This window comes from Salvelinus alpinus, chromosome 6 (assembly GCF_045679555.1).
Source record: "Salvelinus alpinus chromosome 6, SLU_Salpinus.1, whole genome shotgun sequence".
Lineage (NCBI taxonomy): Eukaryota > Metazoa > Chordata > Actinopteri > Salmoniformes > Salmonidae > Salvelinus > Salvelinus alpinus.
The window spans coordinates 15939099-15951729 of NC_092091.1; the positions used below are offsets into that span (position 1 = coordinate 15939099).

A 12631-nucleotide genomic window follows, 5' to 3' on the forward strand; every position below is an offset into this window, starting at 1 on the left:
ATTGTGGAGCAGCTTTTAACGTCCTTTCATTTCAAAAGTTTAACGGGTCAATCGTCATTTACTAACACTTTACATGGTTGTGGGAAAATGTTTAATAAAGAACACAAATACTTAATGTAAATCCAATTTTCATTAGGATAAATTGCTTTCCTTAACATAAGCGTTAGGTCAGGTTTCTAAAGAGTTTTCTTTGACTTGACATGCGGCACCAATTACTAATAAGGATTGCCTTTTGATATTGATAAATATGCATCTATTATGTTTCAATGGATATTACGGAGTCAACTCATAGCCTCTGAATAAACAATCAGCTTTTCCTTCCATTCAATGTGGGCCCGCCCATGAAAACTAGGCCACCAAGCCAGGGATAATTGGGCATGCAATTATTAAAAGTCAAAAATGCAAATTAAGGTATGGATACAGCTGCTGGTCAAGACGGTGTCTGGACACTTGACCTATTTTCCCCTGAAAGGCGCATTTCTTTTGGAGTCTTAGACGGGATTAGAACATGAAAATCAATTGGAATAACCAATTCTCCACAGGGATTATTCCATAACTCCATAGAGTCGCATCTCTGTCGCCGGGAATCCATAATCCAGTGTCTAAAATGAATCCGTTTCTTCAAGCCACCCGTTTGTCTTCTTCCAGCACATATTGTTTAACGGCTTATCAGGGGCCTGCCGAAAGGTCATTCTATCATAGCAAATGGCGGAACAACATTAAAGTTGATTTAACTAGATGGCGTGGTCATCTCTGCTTGCTGTAACCAACAAGGTAATACAGACCCACCACAAAGCCCCCTGATAATATTTTGGGGAAGGTTTAGACAATGAACACCATGTGACAGTTATTGTATTTTTTAAACACTTTCTTTTATGACTTGCACAACAACTAGGCAGACAGTTCTTATTATTCGAGTTTTTGACAGCATTAACTATCTGGTTGAAACGCCAGTTTACATTTTTGTATTTTAATTTTTTTCTCCTTATGAAGTGTCAAGGAAAGCTGCATTCACTCATAACGAGTCCAACATTTCATATTTTCTCATTACTATATTTGTTTCTATATTGTAATGTATTTTTTATTGAGAGATTACATATTTCAATTATTGTTGACAGATCATACCTTTTTTTTGATTGTTAAGGTTTAGCCTAGCTGCCTTACTATGAAATCATGTGTTATTTCAAACAACTGCTTACTAATCTGATGTGATGGGGTCAAATGGACTGTGTTAGGACGCAATAACTTCCGACTTGAGTTGATCACGCGTCAATAGAATGTAATTCTCTTTACATGCATGTTTCTCTCAGCCCGTATTCTGACCTTGAATTTAAGCACGAGAATAGGATGCTATTCACCCGCTATTCATATGGGGTGGAGATCAAAGAAAGGAAGGTGTGGCGGAGCAGCCCGGTCTCAGACTAGACATAACATAGTAAACAAATCCGGGACATGCAAATTAGTATGATATGTTACGTTTGGTATGGTTACATAAGACAGATGGTTACATTAAGGCAAAAACAAATGTAGGCTGGTTAGTCTGGGTGGACATATAACGCAAACGTCTAGCAACCTAAAGGTTGCGAGTACGAATCTCATCATGGACAACTTTTCAACTACTTAGCATGGTAGCTAACCCTTCCCCTCACCCTAACCTTAACCCTAACCACTAGTCTAGCTAAAGTTAGCGAGCTAGCTAACGTTAACACCTTGCTAGAATCCATAACATATGGTATATTTTTGCAAATTCACAGATACTATGAATTGGAATTCGTAACAAATCATACGCAATGGGTGATGGACAGCCACAGATTAATACATACCATACGAAATGTAAATGGAGTGTCTCCTATTTAGATACAGAATAATAAGAAATGCTCTGAGACCAGGTTGGGTGGAGGTGTGTCTACAGATATGCTGTATTCTGACCTTGACAAAGACCTAGATTCAATCAGATCAAGTGTTAACCGGCGATAGCAGACATCCGCATAGTGGACGTTTTGGAGGTGGAACTGCATTGAAGCCCAAATCGGTGAGCAGCTGCTCTTGCGATCATTGTCTCGAAGCCACATCCGCCCCACTCATGTTAGAAGTTCAGAATGAGAAAGTGTAGGCTATATAGAAATAATTATGCTCAAATTGAAAAATCAAAAATAAAGATGATTTCTAATCATGCTAATTGAGGTGTAGATTACATATCACATTCCAGTGTTCGAACTTGTAAACAAGGATGTTAAAGCGACTCTGTGCAGCCAATGGCAATGTCCGCTTTAAGTATAAGGCAGAGAGTCACGTCTGGATTTGACAGCTCTAACATACACTGCTCAAAAAAATAAAGGGAACACTTAAACAACACAATGTAACTCCAAGTCAATCACACTTCTATGAAATCAAACTGTCCACTTAGGAAGCAACACTGATTGACAATAAATTCCACATGCTGTTGTGCAAATGGAATAGACAAAAGGTGGAAATTATAGGCAATTAGCAAGACACCCCCAAAAAAGGAGTGATTCTGCAGGTGGTGACCACAGACCACTTCTCAGTTCCTATGCTTCCTGGCTGATGTTTTGGTCACTTTTGAATGCTGGTAGTGCTCTCACTCTAGTGGTAGCATGAGACGGAGTCTAGAACCCACACAAGTGGCTCAGGTAGTGCAGTTCATCCAGGATGGCACATCAATGCGAGCTGTGGCAAAAAGGTTTGCTGTGTCTGTCAGCGTAGTGTCCAGAGCATGGAGGCGCTACCAGGAGACAGGCCAGTACATCAGGAGACGTGGAGGAGGCCGTAGGAGGGCAACAACCCAGCAGCAGGACCGCTACCTCCGCCTTTGTGCAAGGAGGTGCACTGCCAGAGCCCTGCAAAATGACCTCCAGCAGGCCACAAATGTGCATGTGTCAGCATATGGTCTCACAAGGGGTCTGAGGATCTCATCTCGGTACCTAATGGCAGTCAGGCTACCTCTGGCGAGCACATGGAGGGCTGTGCGGCCCCACAAAGAAATGCCACCCCACACCATGACTGACCCACCGCCAAACCGGTCATGCTGGAGGATGTTGCAGGCAGCAGAACATTCTCCACGGCGTCTCCAGACTCTGTCACGTCTGTCACATGTGCTCATGTGCTCAGTGTGAACCTGCTTTCATCTGTGAAGAGCACAGGGCGCCAGTGGCGAATTTGCCAATCTTGGTGTTCTCTGGCAAATGCCAAACGTCCTGCACGGTGCTGGGCTGTAAGCACAACCCCCACCTGTGGACGTCGGGCCCTCATACCACCCTCATGGAGTCTGTTTCTGACCGTTTGAGCAGACACATGCACATTTGTGGCCTGCTGGAGGTCATTTTGCAGGGCTCTGGCAGTGCACCTCCTTGCACAAAGGCGGAGGTAGCGGTCCTGCTGCTGGGTTGTTGCCCTCCTACGGCATCCTCCACGTCTCCTGATGTACTGGCCTGTCTCCTGGTAGCGCCTCCATGCTCTGGACACTACGCTGACAGACACAGCAAACCTTTTTGCCACAGCTCGCATTGATGTGCCATCCTGGATGAACTGCACTACCTGAGCCACTTGTGTGGGTTCTAGACTCCGTCTCATGCTACCACTAGAGTGAGAGCACCGCCAGCATTCAAAAGTGACCAAAACATCAGCCAGGAAGCATAGGAACTGAGAAGTGGTCTGTGGTCACCACCTGCAGAATCACTCCTTTTTTGGGGGTGTCTTGCTAATTGCCTATAATTTCCACCTTTTGTCTATTCCATTTGCACAACAGCATGTGAAATTTATTGTCAATCAGTGTTGCTTCCTAAGTGGACAGTTTGATTTCATAGAAGTGTGATTGACTTGGAGTTACATTGTGTTGTTTAAGTGTTCCCTTTATTTTTTTGAGCAGTGTAGTTCCACCAAAACAACTGCTATGCTGATCTCAGCTAAAAAGGATCTAAATGAATAGAGCCCTTAATTCTCTCTTAATTCCATCATCTTTATGCGTGAGGAAACCATGAATAAGGTCGAGCGAACCTGCCGGTTCCAAGTGGAAAAAGCATCCTACTTTATTTTTTCTGATAGAAATAACGGCATTCTCCATGCACTGTAATTTATACATGGATAAGAGCTATTTATAAGACCTAGGTAAATGAGTAATCCGTTTGGAGAAGGGGATTGTAAATACACATAGCAATTGTTTTAGATGATTCCCTTATAAAGGGAGACAAATGTCAAACCGATCATGGAAGCAAACTGAAAATCATATCAACATGACATGTATTGGGGCCCCTTTTCCACAGTGAAGAAGGCTATAAAAAACAGTGCCGTTATTCAGAATTCTAATTGTATGCCCTCAATCTGTGTGAATGAAATTGGACCATCCAAGCTATAGGCTTCTGTAGGGCCGAACCTGCCAAGTGGATGTATGCGCTTTACAATGTTTTAATTATTAATTTACAAGATCAGAGCATTTTTTTATCTAACAGTTGGTGCTAAAATGAAGACGATTATGTATATATTTAGATGGCTTTCTTTCATAACGACACTACATTATTTTCCATTAATTTCTATTGGTCACAAAATGATCTGATACACAACCAAAACAAATAGAAAATGCATCCAACAAGTTTGTAAATGCTTTGCCACATTCTTTGCAGTATTACTTTAGTGCCTTGTTGCAAATAGGATGCATGTTTTGGAATATTTTTATTCTGTACAGGCTTCCTTCTTTTCACTCTGTTAATTGCGTTAGAATTGTTGAGTAACTACAATGTTATTGATCCATCCTCAGTTTTCTCCTATCACAGTGTCGGGTTCACCTAGGGGTCATGAAAAGGGTTGTACCAAAATGTTTGATGTATTAGAATAATTGATTATTCTTATGTAGTATTAATAGAATGGGAGGTGTTATAAGACCCCTCCCTCCTTACATTTATAGGGTCCTAGACTACAGATTAACAATATATATTCATTGTAGAGGTTTAGTATTCCACAATAGTTTTTTAGTTCTCTCTCTCTCTTTCTTATAAAATGGCCCCTCTGAGAATGTGTGACTGTGAAGAAGGAGCTCTGCAGGGGAGTGGAGGAGATAAGACTAGTCAAACATTCCACAATAAATCAGCTTTGGGGAGTGGACGTTTACTGCTAAGTTTTAGATAACACTAAAAGCCATTGTTTATATAGGGTTTTGGTCTCAGGAGTAAAAAGGTAATGACGTAGGTAGTGACATCACCAGGATAGACTGAGGGTGTAACAAAACAACTGGAGACTTTTTGTTTGATGCAGAACTTACTCAGAAACATGCGTGCTATGTTCCTGATTGTCAACTTCTGTCTGCAATTGCATTAATAAAGGTTTTTGAATGATTTAATTAAAGATATTGTCATAATGCTAATTTCACCAATGAACCAATGATTGACAAGGACGTAAGGAAGGAACCCTAACAGCCATTAAACTTAACTGTTTTAAAGTCACCATTGGCCTCATGGTGAAATCCCTGAGCAGTTTCCTTCCTCTCTGGCAACTGAGTTAGGAAGGACGCCTGTATCTTTGTAATGACTGGGTTTATTGATACACCATCCAAAGTATAATTAAGAACTTCACCATGCTCAAAGGGATATTTTTTTAACCCATCTACCAATAGGTGCCCTTCTTTGTGAGGCACTGGAAAACGTCCCTGGTCTTTGTGGTTGAATCTGTGTTTTAAATTCACTCCTCGACTTAGGGACGTTACAGATAACTATGTGTGTGGTACAGAGATGAGGTAGTCATTCAAAAATCATGTTAAACACTATTACTGCACACATAGTGAGTCCATGCAACTTGTGACTTGTTAAGCAAATGTTTACTCCTGAACTTATTTAGGCACGCCATAACAAAGGGGTTGAATACATATTGACTCAAGACATTTCAGCTTTTCATTTTTGATTCATTTGTAAACATTTCTAACAAAATGATTCCACTTTGACATTATGGGGTATTGTGTGTAGGCCAGTGAGAAAAAACATCTAAATGTAATCCATTTTAAATTCAGGCTGTAACAAAATGTGGAAAATGTCAAGGGGTGTGAATACTTTCTGAAGGCACTGTATCCCTGATAAACGCCATGCAGCCGAAAACGTGCCAGAGTAATAAAAAACAAATCGCTGTTCCATTGAACATGCCCTACAAATAAAGGCATTTTAATTATATGAAGAGTGCCTTGGTCCTCCTTTCTTTTTGATGACCAATTTACCCCTTTTACCAAAGAGCACCTTCTATTTACAAAGACTTACTATTGTGTACTCTAGCAGCACTCCCCTTTTTTCTACAAACTCTTCATTGTAGTTTAAAAAAAATTACAGAACACTACAAAAACTCATTCCTTGAATTTTCTTTCACTTGTTTAATCCTGTCTAATCCTCCAGCAATGTTTAATGTACAGCTAAAAAGTGTCATTACCCCATGCTTCATATTTAGTATGTTACAAAATACAGAACACTAATATTAAAACATAAAAAATGCTTTGACCAAGTTATTTTTTAGAATGCAGCCATACATAAAAAATTGACAAATTGTAGTAAAATATAAAAATCTAGAAGTATAAATAGAAATTTGGTCCATTGACTTGGTTGCTATAATATTATTTACATATTAGATGTATTATTTCATACCATTATGCATTTTTGACTTCAAAAGCTCACTGTTGCTACAAACAAAATAGCATATTCATTGTTAGACGGAATAATGAGTTGCTCAATGCATTGACTCAACAAAAAAATAGGCTAACAAAACATGTTTAACGTAAAAAGTAGCATGTTCCCTTTTTTTGCTTACTGAAAATAAATATGAAAGTTTAGGGAAACAGAGTAGAGCAAATATCTCAAGACAGCAGTATCAACAAAACATCAGAAAAGTTGACTACAATTGTATGAGAGGCATTACAAGTAGGCTACAAGATGAATATACAAAGGCACACATTGCAAGGTCATAGGGTATCATGTCCAGCGGTCTGGAAAATGCATTCAAAGACGGAGATCATAAGAGAGGGTAAACAGGCAAAGCTGCAGTTTTTAAAAACAGAAAACTGTGAGATAGGCGAGAATCCATACTGACAAGTTAGGGCCCCTGTTGCCATAGGGCGGCAGGTAGCCTAGCTGTTAAGAGCGTTGGGCCAGTAACCAAAAGGTCTCTGGTTCGAATCCCCGAGCCGACAAGGTGACAAAATCTGTCGCTGTTCCCTTGAGCAAGTCACTTAACCCTAATTGCTCCTATAAGCGTCTGCTAAGTGACTAAAATGTAAATGGTTACACCAGGGACTCAAGGCTCTCTGCCGTGCTGGCGGTGCCCCCTGGGACTGTTCCGTTGTTGTCTGAGGACTGGTGCATCCTCTCGTCCTCCTGTGTGCCCACCAGACTCAGCATGGCTTTGTATAGGAACTGATACTGCTCCTGAATGAGAAATGGAATAGAGAAACTGTGCTGTTGAAGGGAGAATGCTTTGACACAAAATGGTCACTGTGCATCAAGCAGGTACAGCCGGTGCTTCAGATTGACTTACAACATCAGTGAAGGTCCTTGGCCTCATGAGGTTGAACATCTTGGCCACCTGGTACACGTCCACAGAGCTCTCCGCCTCTAGTTGGCGCACCAGAGTAGACAGGGCACAGAAGGTTCCCGCAGTAACACCGCCAACCCTGCAAAATCAGACCCACGCCTTGAAGTGTAACACCAGACCCACGCAGTAACACCAGACCCACGCAGTAACACCAGACCCACGCCTTGAAGTGGTGGTAAAACTTAACAGCACTTGTAATCTTCTTAGGGTGTTCAATTAAAAACTATTTTCAAAAATAATATGTTAATTGTGTAGATACTCCTCAAAAGATCATGTCTCTATCATAATCCATTCAAAAGTTATTGGCGTTTCTACCCTTGTAGGCTAATGCGACTAAATCAATGGAGGACAGAGAAAGAAAGTGGTAAAATAAGGAAAATTGCATCGCGTCAGCTAGGCTGGATTCTGTGCAAGAATTAAGGCTACTGGCTACCTGACAGGCTCACTTTCCCGTTGCACTTGTAATCTTCTCGAATCCGCATAAAACATAAAACAATATAGAGGTAAGATAGATATCGATTTTGAGACATATTTTCATATTTTAGTAATAGCTTTTCCTATTCATTCAGAATCCCTGTTATTGTTCGAAGATTTCTCACAAAAAAGCATATCTATGAAATATTGAGCATGTGCCAAGCTTTTTATTTTCAAAGCCTTTTACATTTAATTCAGCTTGTGTCATGCTAATTTAGCTTTTTGCGACCCGCGGAAACATCTTTGAAGACAAGGACCACAAAATGTAAAATCCTCAAGTCGTTACGAGAAACCTGCTCTACTATGTCAACAGATATGTCAAATGATAGGTCCAAAAGGCTTCTTAACAGCTTCTACCCCCAAGCCATAAGACTCCTGAACAGCTACTTGGATACCTGGACTATGTGCATTGAACCCCCCCCACCCCCATTTTTACACTGCTGCTACTGTATGTTTATTATCTATGCATAGTCACTTTACCTCTACCTACATGTACATATTACCTCGACTATCCTGTGCCCCCCCCCCCCCCCCACCCAATAGCGTCGATACTGTTATTTTATTGTAAAAAAAACAACTTCAGTTTATTTTAGTAAATAATTTATGAACACTTTTTTAAATTGCATTGTTGGTTTAGGGCTTGTAAGTAAGCATTTCACTGTAAGGTCTACACTGGTTGTATTTGACGCATGTGACAAATACAATTTGATTTGAAAAGAGGTCAGTGCTTATTATCCAACATATTAGGTTATGAAATCCGAATTCTTGGATATAATGTTAATGATATGTTAGAGAAAGACCCCACTGAATAACCCTTTAACAGGCAGCTCAACCCGGTGGTTGATCTCATTTTGACCACCATTTTTTTTTTTATGAAACCCTATTAAATTTGTTTGGCATATTTTATCATCTCACCCAATGTAAAATTATCATGTGGTTTTCATGATCAGATTCCCATATATTTTTAAACACGCATTCAAAGATGGAAGTGAACGTGAGCAAAACCAAACCTCATTTACCACAATTGTTTTGTACAAATTGTGTATGAAATGGGAAATTATAATGTAAATGTTGTTGACCTGTTAAACATAATTTAAGAATGATTAAATTACAAATATGTTGTTGTTTTACAATTTTAGGAACTCTTAAAAAGAAGCTCTACCAGGGTGAAAGAGTTGTCCATTAAGCTAGACTACAGTGCATTCGGAAAGTATTCAGACCCCTTCACTTTGTACACATTTTGTTATGTTACAGCCTTATTCTAAAATTGATTAAATAGTTTTTTCTCTCTCATGAATCTACACACAATACCCCATAATGGCAAAAACATGTTTTTTTTTGAATTTTTTGCTAATTTGTTCAACAACAAAAAAATGCAAATATCACATTTATATAAGTATTCAGACCCTTTTCTTAGTACTTTGTTGAAGCACCCTTGGCAGCGATTACAGCATCAAGTCTTCTTGGGTATGATGCAACAAGCTTGGCACATCTGTATTTGGGGAGTTTCTCCCATTCTTCTCTGCAGATCCTCTCAAGCTCTGTCACAGGTTGGATGGAGAGTGTTGCTGCACAGCTATTTTCAGGTCTCTCCAGAGATGTTCAATCGGGTTCAAGTCCAGGCTCTGGCTTGGCCACTCAAGTACATTCAGAGACTTTTCCCAAAGCCACTCCAGCATTGTCTTGGCTGTGTGCTTAGGGTCGTTGTCCTGTTGGAAGGTGAACCTTCGCCCCAGTCTGAGGTCCTGAGCGCTCTGGAGTAGGTTTTCATCAAGGATCTCTCAGTACTTTATTCTGTTCATCTTTTCCTCGATCCTGACTAGTCTCCCAGTCACTGCTGCTGAAAAACATCCCCACAGCATGATGCTGCCACCACCATGCTTCACCGTAGGGATGGTGCCAGGTTTCCTCCAGATGTGCGCTTGGCATTCAGGCCAAGAGAATCTTATTTATCATGGAATGAGAGTCTTTAGTTGCCTTTTGGCAAACTCCAAGCAGGCTGTCATGTGCCTTTTACTGAGGAGTGGGTTCCATCTGGCTACTCTACCATAAAGGCCTGATTGGTGGAGTGCTGCAGAGATGGTTGTCCTTCTGGAAGGTTCTCCCATCGCCACAGAGGAACTCTAAAGCTCTGTCAAAGTGACCATCGGGTCACCTCCCTGACCAAGGCCCTTCTCCCCCGATTGCTCAGTTTGGCCGGGCGGCCAGCTCTAGGAAGAGTCTTGGTGGTTCCAAACTTCTTCCATTTAAGAATGATGGAGGCTACTGTGTTCTTGGGGACATTCAATGCTGCAGACATTTTTTGGTACCCTTCCCCAGATCTGTGCCTCGACACAATCTTGTCTCAGAGCTCAAAGGATAATTCCTTCAACATCATGGCTTGATTTTTGCTCCGGCATGCACAGTCAACGGTGGGACCTTATATAAACAGGTGTGTGCCTTTCCAAATCATGTCCAATCAATTGAATTTACCAAAGGTGGACTTGACTCATGTTGTAAAAACTTCTCAAGGATGATCAATGGAAACAGGATGTACCTAAACTCAATTTCGAGTCTCATAGCAAAGGGTCTGAATATTCATGTAAATAAGGTATCTGTTTTTTTATATTTAATACATTTCTAAAAACCTCTTTTTCCTTTGTCATTATGGGGTATTGTGTGTAGACTGCTGAGGATTTGTAGTTATTTAATCCATTTTAGAAAAAGGCTGTAACGTAACAAAATGTGGATAAAGTCAAGATGTCTGAATACTTTCTGAAGGCACTGTATGTAGCTTTTTGGGTGACCCGACCAAATTCACATAGAAATGTGAGTTATAGATATTTCATTCTCATTGACAGCAAGTCTAAGATGCGATAGATATGTTCTATGTGAACTAGTTCTTTGCTTCCCTTTCTCATGTTCCGTTTTTGCATCTTTTACTTTAGGTTTTGTACACCAGCTTCAAACAGCTGAAAATACAATATTTTTGGATATGGAAAATATATTTCACAGCGGTTAAGATTGTACAATGATTCTCTACATAATGACTGCTTGTTTTATCCATTTTCCATTATCACTAGCTTTGACTTAATACCATTCCTTTAAAGGTGTACTATGCAGAAATAGCTCCGCCATTTCCTGGTTGCTAAAATTAGAATAGTTGGCCTAATTTCAGTTTATGTGACAAATATTGTCATGGGATTTTTTTGGTCTGAAAAAAATACAAAATTAATTTCAAATCCATATCATTATTCACTATCTGCTTGTTATATTCAATATGTTTCACAATATCATTCATGTCATGTCAATTTACTGGTATTCTTATCATATAAACTGTAAACGCATTAATTTACATGCATTCTCATATTTTACCACACAAATTGATCATATATACTTTATATCAGTCCTCATTTAACTAGGCCTTTCTTCCATTATGAGTAAATGAAGCAGACATAATGTAAATTCAAGTATCATATTTTTAGATGATTTAAAGTCTATCCAAATTCCAATATAACATTTGTTTACTTTAATGGGCAACTCAAGCGGCTGGTTGAGATATTTCTGATGCATTATCTATCAAAGTTGTCATGCAAACAAATTCTTCATGTATAGCCTATACTGAGGATACATTCACATACAATCCTGTTTCTGATTTTTTTAAATTGGTGTGCCAGTTATAAAGGCTTAAGACAGGATTGTCTAAATAGGCCTGGATCATTACAGTGTTTCAGTTCCAATAAATATTAAGAGTATTGCACATTTGGCCATATCTTCTTATCCTCTTAGGTTAAGGTCTCAGAGTGGATCATCTTGAATGTATTAACAGAAAAGAGAGGGAAAAATAGTGTTTCAAGAGTATTGAGATGGCTCAAGATAGAGTACATGCCTGAGTGCCAAATAGTTGGGTGTTGCACTTTTGGGACTGTTCCATTTGTTCCAGGTTTGGAGTGGAGATGACCTTATTTCACAGATACATAATCAATCATCAATCAGTAAATTAATAGAGAGGTCTTACTGGTCGTGGACCACCGTGGGGCCCTCCTTGGAGGAGCTCTCCTCCTTCACCAGGCTGAGCAGCTCAAAGGTGCTGCTGATGGGGCTGTCTGGGTTGGGCCAGTGAGGCGCCCGGTAATGCCTCACCTCCAGAACATAGTCATCCTGGCCCAGAGGGAGACAACAACACACAATCAGAGAGAGGGAGAGAGAGAGAGAAAGTGTTTGTGTGTTCTAGGGTTGCATATTTTGGGGAATATTCAGAAGTGGAAACTTTCCGTGGTAATTAACAGAATATATGGGAATTAACAGGAATATATGCAAATTAATATTAATACCATTTAAATTAAGATATTTTTTGCATTGGATAGATTTACCATATCATGGAGACAGAAACATAAACCTTTTACCTTAAGTAGACATAATTGCAAATTATTAAATCCTTCCAATAGAAATAAAAATATAAACTATTTAGTTATGAATTGAACTTTAATTAAATGAGTTGACTCTTCACATGGGACGATTTCACTGAACAACAAAAGGGAATACTGAATGATCCACAATGATCCATTGCATCTCCCAAAAACATTATCAACATACATCTGTA

At 39.7% G+C, this 12631-nt stretch overlaps 1 protein-coding gene across 3 annotated transcripts in view; it reads right to left on the bottom strand.

Annotated features, from left to right (window-relative positions):
* Positions 1-6344: 6344 nt before the first annotated feature.
* The window catches only part of LOC139578219 (receptor-type tyrosine-protein phosphatase zeta-like), a 122906-nt gene continuing 116619 nt past the window's right edge, over positions 6345-12631 (bottom strand). For all 3 annotated transcript variants that reach the window (XM_071405553.1, XM_071405552.1, XM_071405551.1), the window contains 3 exons: positions 12047-12189; positions 7519-7654; positions 6345-7409 (listed from right to left, as the gene is read on the bottom strand). In XM_071405553.1, coding sequence (XP_071261654.1) covers positions 7266-7409; positions 7519-7654; positions 12047-12189 — 423 coding nt within the window. In that variant the 3' untranslated portion in view covers positions 6345-7265. The remainder of the gene's footprint in view (positions 7410-7518; positions 7655-12046; positions 12190-12631) is intronic.